At 53.7% G+C, this 18,763-nt stretch overlaps 1 protein-coding gene across 1 annotated transcript in view; it reads right to left on the reverse strand.

Annotated features, from left to right (window-relative positions):
- The window catches only part of AGRN (agrin), an 88,209-nt gene that overhangs the window by 28,951 nt on the left and 40,495 nt on the right, over positions 1-18,763 (reverse strand). The window contains exons 3-4 of the mRNA XM_031961579.1: positions 18,181-18,228; positions 61-267 (exon numbers count right to left, since the gene is read on the reverse strand). Coding sequence (XP_031817439.1) covers positions 61-267; positions 18,181-18,228 — 255 coding nt within the window. The remainder of the gene's footprint in view (positions 1-60; positions 268-18,180; positions 18,229-18,763) is intronic.

Raw genomic sequence — 18,763 nt, forward strand, 5'->3', positions numbered from 1 at the left:
TGGGCAGCCAGGGGAAGATGGCACCCACCCCCCCACGTCAAGCCGCATGGGCTCACTCACCACAGGGCCCCCGGCTGACCACGCGGATGCGGCGCTGCTGGCTGCACTGGGCCCTCTGCAGCTCACACTCGTTGCTGTAGGTGGAGGCGTCGGACCCACACACGGGCGCCACCACGGTGGGACACGGGCTCTTCTTGCACACGCACGTGGCACGGCCGGCGCTCTGCTCACACACGGCCCCGAAGCCGCAGAGCATGCCCCGGCAGGCTGGGGAGGAGAGGGAGAGAGTCACTCGGGCCCCCTGCCCACTTCATGCCACCAGAGGACCAAGGACCCCTGAGCCAGGGCAGATGCAGCCTTTCTTGCCACCTTCCTGCCAACCAGGGCAGCCCCTGGTCCTCTGCTCCTGTCTAATGGAGCAATCGTGGGGACTCCTGGGCGGCCCCCTCATCTCCCTCCACCCCCGGGACGGACAGCTGTGGAGCAGATGGCCCAGATCTCCCAAGGTCTATGGTGCCAGCCCGAGCCCGGGCCGTGTCAGCTGGTGGGAGCCACAGGCCCGGAACCGCTCAGCTTGGTCAGCGACAGTGACCCCCTGGCGATGGCAACGGCTGATTCCAAGGCAGAGCCGGGGAGCAGCCCCAGAGAAGCTGCCCACGGAGACAAATGCACACGAACCCGCGGGCACACACACACGGGGGCACACTCACATGCACATCCCCTCCCCCCAGTCCGGGGTTGCTCTGTCCTTCAGTGCCCTTCCCATCCTTCCCAGGCCCTTCCAGGCACGAGGGGGAGGAAAAGGAAGTGGGGTCCCCTGCCTTCTGCCATACTGTCCCCCTGCTGACAGGCAGCCAGTCCGGCCGGGGGCTCTGGGAGGAGAAAGAAGTGGAGGAAAGGGAAGGACTGGGACAGAGAGTGCTCTCTAACGCTGTGCCCCTGGGGAGGCAGAGAACCCGGCTCCTAATTCTGATTCTGCTGCTCCTACTTGTATCACACTGGGCAAGCCACATGGCCGCTTCCTCATCTATAAAATGATAGTTGACCAAAGTATTAGGGTCAAACTCAGAAACAGATTCTTATACGGACGCAGAAAACCACAAATTCCCATTATCTACGTTGTGCCGCGTTTGTCTTTATTTCGTTAAACATTCCCAATGACATTTCCACTTGGTTCTGGCCACACTGGGGATCTTACCAACCTCTGCACTAGAAGGTCCCTTTCCAGGTCCAGGTCCACGATCCTCCCTGCACTACAATCCAACCAGACAGAGCTCCCTGCTCCCCTTTGCCTCTCAGCATCCCTGCTTCCTCCAAGACTCGGTCCAAGCAGTAGCTTTCACAGGCGACCCTTCCAGATCCCCCCAGGTACCAGGCTACCCCTTTGTATAGTATCTGTTTACATGGTAAGTCTTTCCCCAGTAGAATGTAAGCTCCTCGAAGATAAGGGCTCTCTTTGGTTATGTCTTTGAACCTCTGGCAATTGATAAGAATTTAATAGTCAAAAGGCATTTATTAAGTGCTTCCTGTATGCTGGGCCGTTGGGATACAAGAAATATAAAAGCCAGTCTGTGTACTCAGGGGAAACACCATGCAAAGAAGGGTATCCTGGCTGAGTGGAGATGATCTGCAGAGGGAAAGCATTAGGAGTAAGGGAGTCTGGGAAGGGGACCCCAGGATTATGCCATGCCAGGCTCTGGTTGTGCCGGGCTTTAAGGCTCTGAAGAAAAAGCTAAACCAGTGCCTGCTCCGCCAAAGCTAACATTCAGCGGGGGAAGGGGATATGTACATAAGTAGATACAACAGGATATGTGACATTCACAGGAGATGGATCTTTGAGGGGAAGGAATGGCTCAAAGGTTTGCTCAATTGAAATGGTTGTTGATTTGGGTAGAGCAGATAGTTACCTGGGGGAGGAGGGGAGATCAAATGCAAATCTGCAGACAAGGCCTCATTCCCTACCTACCCACCCCCACCGGGAAAGCAAAACCTAATTCCAGCCCCACTACTCCTCCTTAAATTCTTGTCCAATCCAGCCCAGCCCAGTTCCCAGCCTCAGACCAGGAGTCCCGAGGCACCAAGTGAAGGTACTTGTCTGGGGCTTCCAGAAGGGAAAGGAGAGGAACCGTTACATAGCCCAGAGACCCCCATCTCTCTGTTGTAGGATGGCATGCAGGGCTCCTCCTACTTGAGAAAGAAGGGGAAAAACTCTGTGTCTTAAGTCCTGGCACAGTTGGCCCCAAGCAGACTCCAGATGACCCATCTGCTTCCCTCTCCCTTCCCCCACCAATGTGCCCCAGGGTCAGAGCCGAGTGGGAAAACTAAGGGAAGAAGCATAAAAGTGTAAGAAGTGACCCAGTAGGTGCTGTGGGTAGATTGAGAGGATGTCGGCTGCAGGGACTGAGAGGGTCCGTCCTTTGGACAGGGAAGCTTGGGTTTCCAGCGGCCCCAGGACATCTTGCCTTCTTGCCCCTTGTCCCTCCCCCTATGGTCTCTCTCTCCATCTACCAAGATCTGCTTCACCCCCTCAATAACCTAAATCACTTGCTGTCTAAAGGGCCCTACAGGGAGATTGGGCTCTGCCTTTGCTGCCACTACCACACCCATCCCTAAACCTAAAGTGAGGAGACAGAGAAAAGGGCTTGATCAATGTTCAAGTTGATTAAAAAGAACAACTAACCTTTATGTCTCCTCCCACCCCTTCTCCTTAAAGTTCTGTGGCTCCCTGTTGCCTCCAGGAACAAGTATAAAATCCTGTTTGGTTTTCTCTCTCTTTCCAGTCTCTTCTTAACACCTTACTCCCTTCCCATCCAGGGAGGCTTCCTGCCATTCTTCACACACAACGTGCCCCTCATGTCTGGAGGGCCTGTCCTCCCTCCTCACTTCCTCCTCCCAGCATCTCTAGATTCCTTCAAGACTAGGCCCCAAACTCATTTGGTTAGGAAAACCCCCTTCATGCTGTGTCTTCCTTCTGGGAGAACTGAGTGTGTGGTGGGGGGTTTGCCTTTCTTTATTCCCACAAAGCTTAGCACATGGCAAGCATTACATAGTGCCTGGCATACAGTAGGCACTTAATAAATGCTTGCTGCCTGATTGAATATAACGCTTTATGCACAATAACCCTGTTAAGTGCTAGAGATATCACCCCTATGTTACAGAGGTAGGAAGTAAAGAGATGATCAAGGACTCTCCCAGGCTTATGCAACAAAAATCTGAGGTGGTTTGACTCCACATCTTCCTGACTGCAAGTATGGCCCTTTCCCACACTCCCCATGACCCCCAGTGCCTCGTACAGAGCCAGAGATTGAGAAGGTGCTTAAATAAATGCTGGTTGATCGGTTGATACTGTGCTGCACTGGATTGGGACCATGTAGGGAGATATATATAGAGAGAGATATAGACGTATATAAATATAGATATAGATATACACATATAGCGACTTAGAGGAGAGAAACAACAGAATGTTAGAGACTGAAGGGAGTGGCTTATTTCCCACTAATCCCCCCCTTACCCACCCCACCTTAAGTTCAAGCCTGGAAGTTCTTCCATGGGACAAAGAGACAATGTTAAGAGGCTTGGAAGTCAGGACCATGGAGAGCTCAGCTATCTGCTCCTAGGTACCCACTGGGGCCAAACGGAAGCTGACAGGTTGGGCGGCACCTCAGACACTCCCAGCCCCGCCAGCAGCACCAGGCTGTTAGAACCAGTTCCCTGGGGGGGGAACATGCACGCAGGTCGTGAGAAGCGTGTGAAAAGCGTGTGAAGAGAAGGGAAGGAACAGCGAGAAACTGGGGCAGGAGCAGACGATGCTGGGTTCCAGCAGCAGCCCCAAAAAACGGGAGGAAAAAAATAGCACCAGCCAAAGTAAGACCGAGCTGCGTCTTTCGTCTCCTCCTCCGCCCTCATTCAATGCCCCATGTCCACTGAAGCAAGCAAAGGGAAGAGGCTGGCTGTGTCACCCCTGGAGTCCTAGCCCAGTGACTCTTAATCGGGAAAGAAGAAAGACAGCACGGCTCAGAGAAGGAGGGAGGGAGAGGAAACTGGGAAGAAAGAAAGGGAGGGAGGGAGGGAAGAAGAAAGGAAAAGACAGAGGCAAAAAGCAATGGAGTATCTGCATCAATAACTCCTTTTCAGACACAGCATAAAGAAAGAAGCTCCGCAGTCTTCCAATCCTTTGAGAGAGACAGAGACAGACAAAGATAGAGAGAGGAGAGAGATAGGGAGAGAGGGAGAGGTAGGGGAGGAGAAGAGATAAGGAGGAAGGGAAAGAAAAGGCGGGGAGAAAAGAAGGGATTAGGATTTATCTCTATCAATGACTCCTTTTGTGTGGGTGGAGAGAGGGTCTCCTGATGTATAATCATTTTATAGAGGTAGAGAGAGAAGAAAGGAGGGTCCCTCAGTGCATAATCATTTTACAGAGGAAAGGAGGGAAGGAGAAGGATTCATTTCTACCAATGATTCCTTTTCAGGGGTAAACAGAGGGTCCCCCAATCTATAATCACGTGAGAGAGGGAGCAAGGGAGGGAACAGGATTCATTTCTATCAATGACTTCTTTTGAGGGGATAGAAAGAGGGTCCCCCAATCCATAATCATTTTACAAAGGAAGAAGGGGAGGGAGGCAGGGAGAGAGGGAAAGAGAAAAAAGGAAGAATCACATTCATTTCTATCAAAGATTCCTTTCCAGGGGGTAGACAGAGGGTCCCCCAATCCACAATCACTTGAGAAAGGGAGCGAGGGAGAGAACAGGATTCATCTCTATCAATGACTCCTTGGGGTGTGGGGTGCAGAGAGGGCTCCCTCCATCCAAGGTCAGGGGATACAGAGAAGAGGCTGAGCTGGTAAGTCTAAAGAAGTATGGCCTCCTGTATCTGTCATAAGGATGAATGGTGGTGGAGGGGGGCAAGAGCTGTCAAGAGCCCTTCATTAAAATGTCATTAAGGCCTAGCAATGGGGCAATGCCTAGCTTCCTTCAGGGCTGAGCTCCCGTACCGGCTCCCAGCAGGAGGCTTTGTCTGATCCCCTTAGTTGTCACGCTCTCTTTCCCGCTTCCTCCTAATATAATTTATTACTATTATTACTCGGGGAGGTGGGAGTCGAATGGGTAATTTCAATGATGTGGAGAAATCCCCCTGGAGAAACTCTGTCTCTCCATAGGTCAGCCCTTGCTCTGCAATTTTAGCCTCTGAGAGGACTGTCAGGGGGGCATTTACGTGATTGACTCATTGGCTACCCAACTGGTCGGTCGGGGAAGCCCTTTCCTTGAAACCCGCTCTTCCTGAGCCCGAGGTCGGCTCTCGAGCACCGCCTCCCTAGCAATCACTGGAGAGACTGCACTGTATGACAGAGCGACACTCAAGATTGGGGCACATAGGGCCATATCTCCCCACTAACACAGGCAGCGTGACCCTGAGCAAGTCACTTACTCCAACTTAAACTATAAATTGCAGAGCTGCAGATCTCTTTTTGGAAAGAGAGAATGGTTAATAACATGTCCCATTAAAAAAAAAAAAATCCCATCTGCATAGCGTGCTAAGATTTCCAGAGCATTTTACAAACAGAACTCCTTGGGGTAGGTGCTATTATCACCCCCAATTTACAGATGAAATCAAGACTCAGAGATTAAGCCCCAAGTCAACACAGCTAATAAATATCAGAAGAAGGATTTTAGCCCAGAGTGTCAGAATTCTATGCCCACCCTCATGTGGCCCCTGTATTAACTTATCTACTTCCCAAAAAAATCTCAGCGGGAAGGAGAGGGAGCAAGGCTCTGCGTTTGCCTCTATTGTCCTTGCGTGCAACGGTGTAAGCGCTCGGTAATTGCTTCCTGACTTGGTTTGGCCAGACCACCGGCGATGCGACGGTCCCCCCGAGACTTCGCTCTGTCAGTCACAGTGTGGACCAGTAGGCCTCCCAGCTCCAGGCCCTTCCGAATCACCCAGACAGGCGGAAGGACAGAAGGGAACAGGGAGAATCTCCACCAATCAGCAGGGGAGCTGAGGATGGTTCCCTCATTCCAGGGTATGAGGGCTTCGGTCCCAAGGAGGTCACTGGGACCCCATCCAAACCAGGGCTGGGATCATCCTTGCCCTCGGAAAGGGGAGCACAAGACAAATTATAGATTGCATTCAATAGCCTATCTCACAGGGGAGGGAAACTCTTACCCAATGTCACAAAGGTCCAAGTATTAGTCATGAGTCATCGTTGATCCTGCCAAGATCTTACTGGAGCTTCTACATGTCCCTTACATTAGCTATCTGCCCCCTTTTCAAACTCTGGGTTGCCTTCAAGGCTGATAAACATGTCGTCCATCTTTTTATCAGAGTTACAGATAAAAACAATAACCATCCAGGAGCTAAGGACAGACTCCCAGAACCCTACTCTCTAATCCTCCAATTTGAATTCAGGCTGTTAATGATTCTCCCTGGGTCAAGGCCATTCAGTAGTAGTAAATGCTTCTTTTACAGCTGATAAAAACTCTAAACAATAGCTACCCACTGTTTCCACAAGGAGAGAGTGAGACAAAGTAATGTGCCTATGTCTGGGACATTTTCAATGGAGGAGAGGAAAGAATGTGAGATTTAGAACCAGAGATCTGGGTTCAAATGCTGCCTCCGCCTTTACAACCTTACTAAAGTTAAGTTACTTCATCTCCTTGGGCCTCAGTCTGCACATCTATAAAATGGGAGGTTTGGAGGAGATTCCCTTCAAGGTCCCTTATAGTCCTAGATAAGTTGAAGAAATTGGACCAGATGCTTCGTGTTTCCACAACTCTTTGATTCTGTAGTTGGACTCGGACTCTGAGCCCCATAATCTGGGTCATAAAGGTCAAAAGGGTCCCGGAAGTCACTGAGTCCAACTCTCTCATCCAACAGACAAAGCGTGCCCAGGTTACACACCTGGGGAGTGTCTGAGCTGGCTTTTGAATTCAGGTCTTCGGCTTCCAGGCCGCCCGACGCTCTGTCCACTGTGCCACCGGCTGTGATGGCAGAACAAAGCGGGGAGTGTCCAGGCTAATGGATAATGGCAGACAGGAGGGAGGCGGCCTCCTAACCGGGAGTCTCCCGAGCCCAGGTCCAAGCTGCTTCCTCCCAGGGGAGGCTCTGGAGACATCATCACTTAGAGCGGGAGGGAGGGACCGGCCAGGGACCACTCTCCCACCTGCTGCTCGGGTTCCCAGGCGGCCAAGGCCGGGGGAGGGGGCACTCCATTAGGGGCCGCAGCTGTTTGGGGCCTTAATAAATGTTTCATTTTCGACAGCGATCATGAATAAGTAACGAACGGCGGCCACAACGGCCGTGAGAACTCCAGCCGCTGCGGCCGGGACGGATCCCGGGCCCCCCCTGGGCGATCGGGAGAATGCCCCCAGAAAGGCAGGAGGGAAACTGTGCTGCCCTCCAACCCTCAGCCCTTTCGGGCTCTTAATGGGGAGAGGGGGAGAGAAAGGAGGGGGAGCCTCCCAGAATGCAGCCGTGAGCCACTGAGGTTGCCATGGCAACTGGCCAGGTCCTGGATGCAGTTCACAATCCTCAGCACCCCCCAACACACACACACACACACACACACACTCACACACACATTCTCGCTCACACTCACACACAGATTCATACTCTCACACACATATGCACACTCGCTCACATTCACACACTCACATTCACACATGCTCACACACACACACTCTCACATACACTCACATTCTCGCTCACACTCACACAGATTCATACTCTCACACACATATGCACACACTTGTTCACATTCACACATGCTCACACTCACACGTCTGCATCCCAGTCTCAAACCACGTCCCAGCCCTGACCCGGAGACACGCAGCCACAACCCCTAATCTCCCAACTTCAGGGAAGAGTAAGGGAGCCAGGACCCTGAAGTCCTCCCCCCTCTCTGAGATTTTGGGGGCTTGGATAGCGGTCACTCCCACATTCTGATGTGACTCGGGGCTCAAGGAACATTGAGCATGTATGACTACATTCCCAGATAAGTCCCTGAGCCTCAGTTCCCTCATTTGTAAAATAAAGGGGAGGAGGTCAGACCAGATGGTCCCTGAGGTCCATCTTTGTCTAACTTCCCTTGACTCGGGAACAGCTGGTGCTGTGTGACTTGGGTGAGACCCTTTATGCCTCCAGGGCTCAGTTTCTCCAACTATAAAATGGGATATAATGACCTCTGTTGTCTGGCAAGCCTCATACTGCTTGAGCAACCCAAGTATATATCATCCTCACCTCCAGCAGCAGCATCCCCACAGGGTTGGGGGGAGGGGCGACCATCATGTGGCCCCATGTCCTTATTTGGGGGCCACCACTATCGTGGGGCCGGGGTCACTCTCAGGGACTTGGGTCCTCGCTGAGGAACATTCCATTCTTTTATGACTATATCACTATGTGGGGTTTTCTTGGCAGAGACACTAGAATAATTTGCCATTTCCTTCTCCAGCTCATTTTACAGATGAGGAAACTGAGGCAAAGAGGATCGAGACTCCTGGGACGGCAGAGCTGGTAAATATCTGAGGCTGGACTTGAAGTCACCGAGTTGAGTGTTCCGGACTTTGGGCCGGGCCATCTATTCCCGTCACCCAGTTGCCTCGTCCTGGCCCAGACGGTCACTAGCTTAGTGACCTTAGATGAGCGGCCCTCATCTTCTGGACCTCGGTTTCCCCAGAAATGCACGAGCAGATTGAGGTGGATCTGCAGCCCCTTCCAACCCTCTAAGCTGTGATTCTCTGGCCTGTCCCCCGGAGCGACTCCGCGGCCCCCTCGCCCCCACCCGCGCTTCCCACTCGCTTCTAATCTTCCTCAGCGCCCGCTCCCTCCCTCCCTCCATCGTTGCCGGCGTCTGAAGCCTCCTTCGAGGTGCCGGAGGCGGTGTGGGCTGCTTTTTATAGCCTGGCCCTGAGAGTGTGATATTCCACTCCCCACCTTTTCTCATTATTTTCCTAAAGGAAAGGGTGGGGGAGGGAGCCAGGACTCAGTCACTGTCCAGCACCGGGAGGGCAGGGGTGGAAAAGGAAGGGGAGAGGAGGGGGGTGCTGGGCACACTGTGCCCAAGCTCCAGCCCCACAAAGCAGCAGCGTGTGTGTGTGTGTGAGTGTGTGTGAGTGAGTGTGAGTGCGAACACTGGGACGGTGGCTTGTGTATCCGTGGACGGCCGGGTGCACCATCTGTGTGAGGAAGTGTGACGCTCTGGAGCCTGCGCGTGGTGGGAGAGGGTGGGAGAGGGTGTCCGTGGGGCTGCGTGGGCGCCCGCCTGAATGGTGGCTGCCTGTGATCCTCCCCACAGGCGTCAGCGTGTCTAAGCAACGCTGCGTTTGACCTCGTCCCCGTTTCCCTGGGTCTCTGTGTACCAGAATATCCTGTGGATGTTTTTGTGCCAGCCCCCGTGTGGCGATCTGTCCCTTTGTGTGACTCGGACTGGGGGGCAGGGGGTGGAAGGACAGAGATTAGGGGCCTCAGGCAGGCTGTTTCCCGCCTCGGCCTCTGGCCCCAGCTGGAGGCGGAGCACTCTGTCAAATGTGGATCACAGCCTTTCCTTCCAGAAGAGGGGCACTGGGATGAGCATTCACATTAAGCTCAAATGTAAGTCTGGCCTAGGTACGGCATGAGCTGTGTGCTCGTGTGTACGTCTGCGTGGCGCAGTCTGTGTGCGTGTGTTTGTGTGGGTATACATGTGTATGCTGTGTCTGCATGTATACACATGCATGTATATGTACAGTGTGTTACATTGTGAACATACATGTATGCCTGCCATGTGTGTGTGTCATACTTTGAGGACACAGATCTCTGATCTCCAGGCCCAGCCTAGCTGGTCCCACCCAGAAGGCAGCATTCCTCACTACTTCTCTTAGAAACCAGAAGGGGCGGGGGGGGGGGGGGGGGGGGGGGGCCAGCCAGGGGGACTTTTCCAGGAGAAGCCTTCCTGCCCCTCCCTCCCAGGCCCTTCCCACTATACAAAAGCCCAACAGGGGCGATGGATGCTCCCAGAAGCACCTCCTTGCCCTCACCCACATCCTCCCAAGAGAGCAGGAGAGACGGGGGATGGGGAGGGGCACCAGAATGGCTGAGCTCACGGAGTCGGAGATCTAACACTGGGAAGGGCCCACTGCCTTTATACTGACCCCTAAGACTCCTTTAGACCAGAAGAAGGCTGCCCCTAGTTGGGACTGAGCGGAGGCGGGGCTTTTTCTCTCCTGCCATCTATATGTGGGATAGCATCTTGGAGTTAGGGATAAAAAGACCCAGATTCAAATGGAAATGTGACACATGACAATGGCCTACTCACAGCCTCTCCCCAAAGCTCTCTCCTCCTCCCCCAGCCCAGGGTTGCCATGGGGACAACCTAGCGGTCAAAGGGGATGTAAGTAGGAATGGCATAAAGGAAGAATGCCTCCCCAGCTCAAGAAGCTCCACTGGCTCCCTACTACTTAGCTTACCCCTTAAAACCCTTCACAGCCTACCTGATTCCAGCCTCCCTTTCCAGCTGATTTCACATTTTCCACCCGCTGCCCATATCCCCTCCATCTCAGCCAAACCATTTCAGCCAGCCAGCTCCAGCTCCCTCTGCTGTTCCCCACCCCCTCGAAGCCCAGCCGTCCTTTGAGACTCAGTTGAAGCTTTTCTGAGGCTCCAGTTTTTAGGGCTCTTTCCCTCCTCAGATTATGTCACATATATTTAGCCATTGACATATTCCAGCAAAATTCAACAAACATTACGAAGCCGCTGCTGTGTGTCAGGCCCCGGGCCTGTGCTGGGGAAGTAAAGGCAGAAACGAGACAGCCTCCGGCCTCCCCTCCAAGAGCTTACGTTTTCCTGGCAGGAAGGACATCTAGGCAGAAAACGAACCATGTCTGAAGGGGAAGTTCCGGCAACCTGCCAGGTTGGAGGGTGAAATCAGGACGGGCTGCCCGGAGGAGAGAGCATGTGAGCCGAGCTCAGAAGGAAGCCAAGCCTGAGGTAAGAAAGTCCTCCCTGAAAGGCCAGAGTTTCATGTTGAACACGAGGGTCATGAAATTACGATTTATCCTGAGTCAATGTTTGAGTTGCTACGTATCGTACATACCTGGAGGCGCAGGGTCACATGGAAACTTTCTCAGGCGAAAAGGAATCATGGGTGGAAAGAGTTTAAGAGGCCCAGACGGTCAATGCTAAGGTACAGAGGGCAGGGACCAAATGTCGTATCCGGGGCCGGCCGGAGAGCCAGGGAAGGAATACGAGGGTGAGGGGGGCCAGGCCACAAGGGGATTTAACTCTAAACAGCGAACTTTGTATTGGATCAAGGGGCCATAGGTCACTTACCAAGGAAGGGGTAACAGTCAGAAGTGTGCATCAGGAATAACATTGGGGGGCAAGTAAGTGGCATAGTGGCGAGAGCACCAGCCCTGAAGTCGGAAGGACCTGAGTTCAAATCTGGCCTCAGATACTTAATACCTCCTAGCTGTGTGACCCTGGGCAAGTCACTTAACTGTAATTGTCTGGGGGAGGGGGGGAGGAATAACAATGGACTGATAAAGAGACACTAGAGGCCGGATTCTGCCATAATTCCCATAAAGGGGATGGAGATTGGGAGGTGAAAAGAGAGAAGGGGGTCCATGGGAAATACAAAGAATTTCCAAGGCTTGGCGAGGGATGGGGCCTGAGAATGAGCATGAGGGAGAGGGGAAGAGCTTGTTAACTTGGGTGATGATGGCAGGACCCATAACAGAAATAGGAAGAGGAGGGCTTAAGAGGAAAGATGATAATGAGCTCTGTTTGGGACCCGTGTTTGAGATGGGTATGGGATAGCAGATGGGTACGAGGATACCCATGTATCACTTAGGAGGGCAACTGAGGCAGGAGAGAGAATGATCTGGAGGTCACAGGCATAGCAGGGAGAAATCCCATGCGGCAGCCAATCAGATCACCCACACAAAGTGGACCGAGATCAGTGGGCCTGATCCCCAGCCCACGCCCAAGGATGGGTAGTGGAACAAGAACAAGGGTGAGCTTGAAAAGGAGCTGCCAGACAGACAGGAAGAAGATCAAGAGAAAGCAGGCCACGGAAAGTTCAGGGAGAAGAAATCTGAAGGAAGCCACACCCAAGCAGAGCCGCTGCTCTGTGGAGGTCAAGGCTGATGAGCCCACCAGAAGGTCATGAGATCTGGCAATCAAGAGCTCACTGGGCTCTCTGGAAAGATCGGTTCCGGGTGATAGGTGAAATCAGTGATCGGGGCTGAGAAGAGACAGGAGGGGGGCACAGGAAGAGCAGAGCGCCTTTCCCAGGTGTCCGGTTGGGAAAAGGAGGAGAAATAGAGGGGACAGAAGAAGAGGGAAAGATGGCAGGCTCATGGGAAAATTCGTAAGGGTGAAGAATAGAGGGAAGGAGCCAGGGCACAGAAAACTTAAAATCAGGGAGAAGAGAAGCTCAAAGGAGCAACTCCCAGCAGGCTCAGAAGGAAGGAGATCAAGGATTCACATGCCTGGGGGTAGGCAGGGGAGTCGGGGAACTTCCATGTCCAACACAAGCCCCAGCAACCCGTCTCTGCTCCCCAGGGCCAAAGCCAGCCCTTCATACCCAGGCGGCACTTAATAAGTGCTTGTTGGATTGGATTGGATTGGGCAGAGTCACTTAGTTCAATCAAGACTCCATGCCCGAGGGCAAAGCTGGTACTAGTGATGGGCCTTTGGGGAATAATCAGAGAAACTCGGTTTCCTGATCCTGCTAGAGCGAACCACCCACACAAGCCCCGTGGGACCCAGGAAGCCGAGGGAGTGCGGGGAGCGGGCCTAGCAGGACCGCAAAGGATCCTGGTATCGTTGGATCCTAGGTCTAGAACCAAAAGGGACCTCTGAGCTAGTTGAACCTCGGCCACCTGGACCAATCCCGTCATTCACAGGCAGGAAACTGAGGCCGGGAAGTTAAGCGACATGCCCATGGTTACTCAGGCCCGGGATTTCAGTGCAGGCTCCCTGACTCCAAATCCAGAGCCACAGAGTCTCTGATACAGTTACTCCCAAATCTCCAAATCAGTCCCAGAAGCCTCTGGGAACACGGAGGCCCCCTCAGAGCAGCTTCAAACTCTACATTCATGTTTCAGCCACAATCCTGCATTTTCCAGATCAGCCACAGGGCCAAAGTCATAAAAACCAAAGACGGAATCGGAACTCGGGCCCTCTAACCTCCAAGGCTCTTTCCTCACTGTCACACAACCTCTCCCAAACCATCCTGAACTCTTCTTGGTGGCAACTCCCCAGGGGCAGGGTCTGTGCCCCACTTCCACCCTGGTCTTCTCCACAGAGTACCAAAGCCCAGCACCCCCCCGTCCCATGGGTCAGATAGCAATAGAAAGTGCTTCGTTGGATACCCACCCGAAGGCAACGGCGCTTTGTTGCTCGGCTGCCTTCGGTTATATCCCACTCCTTATGAGCCCAGCTGGGGTTTTCTTAGCTAGAGTGGTCGGCCATTTCCTTCTCCGGCTCATCTGACAGATCAGGAAACTGAGGCAAACCAGGTGAAGTGACTTGCCCAGAGTAAACAACTAGGGAGTGTCCAAGGCCAGTTTTGCACTCAAGAAGTGAGATCTTTCTGAATCCTGCCCAGAACTCTGAGCTGTCCCAGAGGAAAGAAAGAATGACCATGGGAAGCCAGAGAAGCGCAGGAAGATGTGTATGAACCGATGCAAACTGACACGAGAAGGAAACAATTTACACACAGCCTGCAACAATGTTGCGGGAGAAGGAGAACAGCAACAAAATGGAAACAGGAACTGTAAACCAGGAGCTCCTGGGAAGCTGGTCTGACCACATGGTTGCCCTGTTCTTTGCAGATGGAGAGCCCAGAGACAACGGCGGGCCGGGGTTCAGGGAGAAAGGAGGGGATGGTTCCTCCCTCCCCCTTCCTACTTCTTTGTCACACGGGATGACTGCCTGAGAGGAGGTGGGAAGAATATATTGGGAAATGAAGGTGATGTCAGGACAAAGGAGATATCAATAATTTTTTAGAAGACTGACAGGTTTAAAAGGAGAGAGGGAGGGAGGCAGTTCAAGGAGGGGGGGAGAAGAAAGAAAAAGAGGTTGGGGGAGGGAGCCCCCACCCACACCCCTGTCTGTCAAGGCTCCTCTCCAGGAACCCGGTCCCTGCTCGGGGGGAAGGGAGGGGAAACAGGATGGGAAGCTCCAAGGGTGGGCTCTTGGCTCAGCCCCCTTCACCCTCTGTCCCACACTCCTGAAGTCACACGTTGAAGCCGAGGCAGGGACTGCAGTGGTGATTCGGGCGACCTGAACTGGGCCAATCCTCGCTGCCTCGGAGCATCTCCCGTGACTCCCACTGGGTCCCAGAGGAGGATTTTTCCTCTCTCATAGCATCTGCCAAGCCCCCGGTCCCTCTGACCCATTAAGGAAGCGACTGAGGAGGGGAGGGAGTACCACAGGAGTGACATTAAGAACCTGAAAAATCAGGATGAAGGTCTTTGTGTCCATGGGGGTAGGGAAGAGGAGAGGTGGGGGCTGGCGGAAGAAGATGAGGGCCTCCAAAAGGAGGGGCCTATTTAAAGAGAGCTACCGACTGAAGGGAGGGCAGATTCAGCTCGGGGAGAAGGGGATGTCACAGGGAAGCGGAGAGGAGCTCAGGAAAGAAAAAGGGGGCTTGGAAGGAGAAGCGGGGGCTTCTAAGGGAGGGACGAGGGCTGATCGGGGACGAATGAGGGCTCAATGAACGAGGCTCGGGGGTTAGAGAGGAGGGAACTAATTCATTCATTGGACAAGCATCTAGGTGCTTTCTCAGGCCAGTGATGTATCCATGGGAACTCTCCGTACAGTAGCAAGGAGGGGGACTGCCAGCAGTCATGCATCTGGGGGAGGCAGGATTACAGTCCAGTGCCCCAGTGAGGAGCCTCCCACCTGCCAGCCTCCCACACGAGCTCCCGGGCGTCAGGAATGATCAAATCAGAGCCCTGATCTAACCCTCCCCCCTTCCCCCTCCCAATGTTCCTATCTATAGGTCACTTGGTCTGTGGAAACTACCCTGGCTAATTAAGTTAAGATCATTAATTAAGCAGTCAGTGGAGTCCCAGCTCTGTCCTCCAGAGCTAAGGAAGGGTGGGAGGAAAGATCAAGAAAGGGTCATGGGGGAAGACCTGAAACTGGTTCCAAAGGCAGCCCCAGAGGCCAGGGCTGGGGGGGCCCGACAGCAGCCAGGGGGAGGGGGGGGCCGGGGTCGCTCCACCGCAGGGGGCCCCCCCGGGATTACATACAGCACGGCTGCACTCACATGTGCAGCCAGAAGAGCTACAACAGACAATGAGTTCAGCCCATGGCCTACCCGAGAGGATCTGGGTAGGAGGGCCTGAGTTCAAACCCCCAGACCTCCAAAGGTCCTTCCTATCTCTGTGGGTCTTCCAGAGGGCTCAGCCCCCAAGGCAGGAAAAGGGGAGACTCCCACAGAGCCCAGCGTTCACTGCTCGGCTCAGAGCCCCCTCTTCCAGGAAGCCAGGATGAGCCTTCTGGGGGATAGCCAGCTTTCCCGGGCAGCTCCAGCACTTGTGCTCGTGGCCACCCTTAATGATATACTGTCTTCTCACCTGTCACTCCCATGCTCCCTGTGAATGCATCCTGCCTCCCCAGACAGGCTTCCCGTTCCCCCTGGGCAGGGCCTCTGTCTTCTCCTCCCCCTGAAGTCAGGGTTGGCCCATCTTTCATTCGGGCCTGCTGAATAAGTGGGGGACAGTGGTAAGGACACCAAATTTAGAGTCAGGGGAGCCTTGGTGTGAATAGTGCTAAATAGCAATGGCTCACGTTTACAGAACACACAACAATCATGGGAAAGATGTGCTACTATTATCCCCATTTTATAGATGGGTAAACTGAGGCAGAAAAGACTTACTAGTAAATACTGGAGTCTGGATTTGAATTCAGAACTCCCCGACTCTGAGTCCAGGATCACCTAGCTCTGGCCAGCTTCTATATGACCCCCAAGCAAATCATTTAACTGCTCTTGGGCCTATTTAATCAATCAAAAAGCATTTATTAAGATCCTACTAAGGGCCACTGAGCAGGTAGACAGAGAGCCTGGCTCTCATTTTTCTGAGTCTAAATCTGGCTTCAGACACTTTCTAGCTGTTTGACCCAGGGCATTGCTTGCCTCAGTTTCCCCATCTGCAGAACAAGCTGGAGAAGGAAAGGGCAAACCACTTTAGTGTCTCTGCCAAGAAAACCCCAAATGGGTCATGACTGAAGTGACTCAGCAATAACTATGGGTCACACATCTCTTTAGGCCTGAGGGTCTAAATACAGACAACGAAAACAATCCCTATTTGCTTATTATTAGAGGAGACAAGCAACATATAATGTTTCTTCCCCTATCTTCAAGAGAGCTTCCAGCTCCAAATCTATGACCTCATGCTCCCTAGGTCACTTCATCTTTATGAGCCTCAGTTTCTCCATCTGTAAAATGGAAAGGTTGGACTAGAACTCTAGGGTCAGAGGCCAAGCTAAAGGGGAGCTGAGAGATCAGTTGGTACCAGTGAAAGAACCAGAAATGTCATCTCATCCAAGACACACACAGTGAGTGAAGGAGAGGGGATTTGAACCCAAAGCCTCTAAGTCCGTGCTCTCCCCATTATGCTAATCCTATAATCTTCCTCCTCCAGTTTTACTAAACTTGGCAGACAAGTCCCATTCCATTGTGGGAAAGGTCTCCCCATTCCCCTGTGGGCAGGGCAGAGAATTGGGAGCAGAGGTCAGAGCCTGGGCTGGGCTGCAGACGGGAACAAGGGCCTTGGGGCTGGAGAGACCTGAACATCTGTCTCCTCAACAGCTGGGAGCCTCCCTCCCCATCAGCCTAAAAGGTCTCCATTCTTCCCTGATTCACATTAGCTCAATTACAGTCGGGAAAGCTGGAGGGACAATGGCCCCACTCACCCAAATGGATTTTGGGGAGGGGAGAGAGGAAGAGATGGAGCAGAGGAGTCTGGGATACTCCCTCAGGGCCAAGGGGTTCCTCCCTTAAAGGGGACAGGACTGGGGTCCCAGAGCCGGCCTGGGCAGGGCAGAACGGCAGATGATGGGCAGGGAGGGAAGCACCCCATCCCTCAGTCCCCACAGAGTTTCTGCTCTAGAAGTTTGCAGTAAGAGGAAGTGGCTCTTGAGTTGCTTCTGGACCTGCAGCAGCAGGAATGCTAATTAACAAGGTTAGTGCTAATTAATGAGGCTCAGGAACATGGGGAGGGAGGGGCAGGCAGCCTCCAGAATCCCTGCACCCAGAAGGCCCAGCTGAGGCCTTTGCCAGCAGGATCCCTGGGCCAGGACTTGACAAGAGGAGACCCCCCCGAGCTTCTGTCCCCCCCGAAATGGGTTCAAGTCCTCAGTCACAGTTGCTGCTGACCAGGCCTCCCTACACATATGGGATAAGTCCTTCAGACTATTCCTGGAAGGACCTCCTGGCTAGCCAGCCCCCTACACAGACACACACCCCAGAGGGAATTCAGACATTCACGTCTGCCGGGTACTGCCCCAGCATCCCCTCCCCTCTGGCTTCTGTCACTCAAGCAACAAGCATTTATTAAACACCTACTGCATTCCAGACCAATGCTGAGCTGGTTTGTCCTCCCTGGACTCCCGAGGGCCGCCTGGGAAGACCTCAGTAGGGGCCTCCCCAGAACCCTCCACTCTAGGTCGTAAGCCCAGACTACGGCTCTGACCCCACGCCATGGGACAGCCCATCCCTAAAGCCTCTCTTCCCTGCCCAGCAAAGAGAAGCTTCTCTCCTGAACAAAACTTCAAAGGCACCCGAAAGACCGGCAAGACTCTGGCCACCATAAAGAAGTGGGCAGTATACACACACACACACACACACACACACCCACAGTGGTTACTGACTGGGTCAGAACCAGTCCCCTGGGAGAAGGGGGGGCTATGTGGCTGACCTCGGAGCACAGTCACCCAGCCCGATCACAATTATTGGCGTCTGACCCCTCGGCGCAACCATCCCGCCCCCCCCAAAGACACTGACCCCCACCTGTGACCCTCCTGCCACAACCCCCGAACGTACGAAAACCCCCAAGCAGTTGACTTCCCACCTTGGACTCAGACACAAGGCCAACCTTCCGGAGGCTGACCCCTGGACACGGCTGCCCGTGAATGACCCCGGAGGGGCTCTGGCCCCACATGAATGACCCCGGAGGGCTCTGGCCCCACACTCACCATCTGGAGGCGTCGGGGGTGGCTGCGTGAAATGATTCCCAGGTTTATCTGAAAGGAGAGAAAGGATACAGGTGTTAGGGGAAGAGTCCACCGCTTCCTGACCCCAGGAGCCATTATTCTGGGCTCTTCACGACCACCTCAACCTCCCCCTCTGTCCCCCTCCTGAACGCTTGCACCGCCTCAGATTCTTGTCCCAAACCCCCCGAGGAAGCCGCCTGTCCACAGGCAACGAGACTGAGGGGCACCCGCCACAGCAGACAGCTCCTGACTCTCAATTCTCCCAAGTCTTGGGCTCTAGGAAACCAGCCGGTCCTCCCCCCACGGAGAAGGCCGGAGGAGAGCCCAGAAAGAGGGAGCGGGGAGGGGGAAGGGGAGAGAAGGCAGAACCCAGGAGTGCCCGTTCCTGCCCTCCGGCCAGTGACCACAGAACTAAGGCTTGATATGAATAAGCCTGGAAAAGTGGCTGGGGCTGAAGCCTGGAGCTTAAGGAAAAGCGCCCCATCCCAGGGACTTGGGGGAGGACAGCTTTAGGGGAAGCTCTCTGCTTCTAGCCCTACAGCAAAACCCCCGGCTTCCTCCCCCC

This window comes from Sarcophilus harrisii, chromosome 3 (genome assembly GCF_902635505.1).
Source record: "Sarcophilus harrisii chromosome 3, mSarHar1.11, whole genome shotgun sequence".
NCBI classification, from domain to species: domain Eukaryota; kingdom Metazoa; phylum Chordata; class Mammalia; order Dasyuromorphia; family Dasyuridae; genus Sarcophilus; species Sarcophilus harrisii.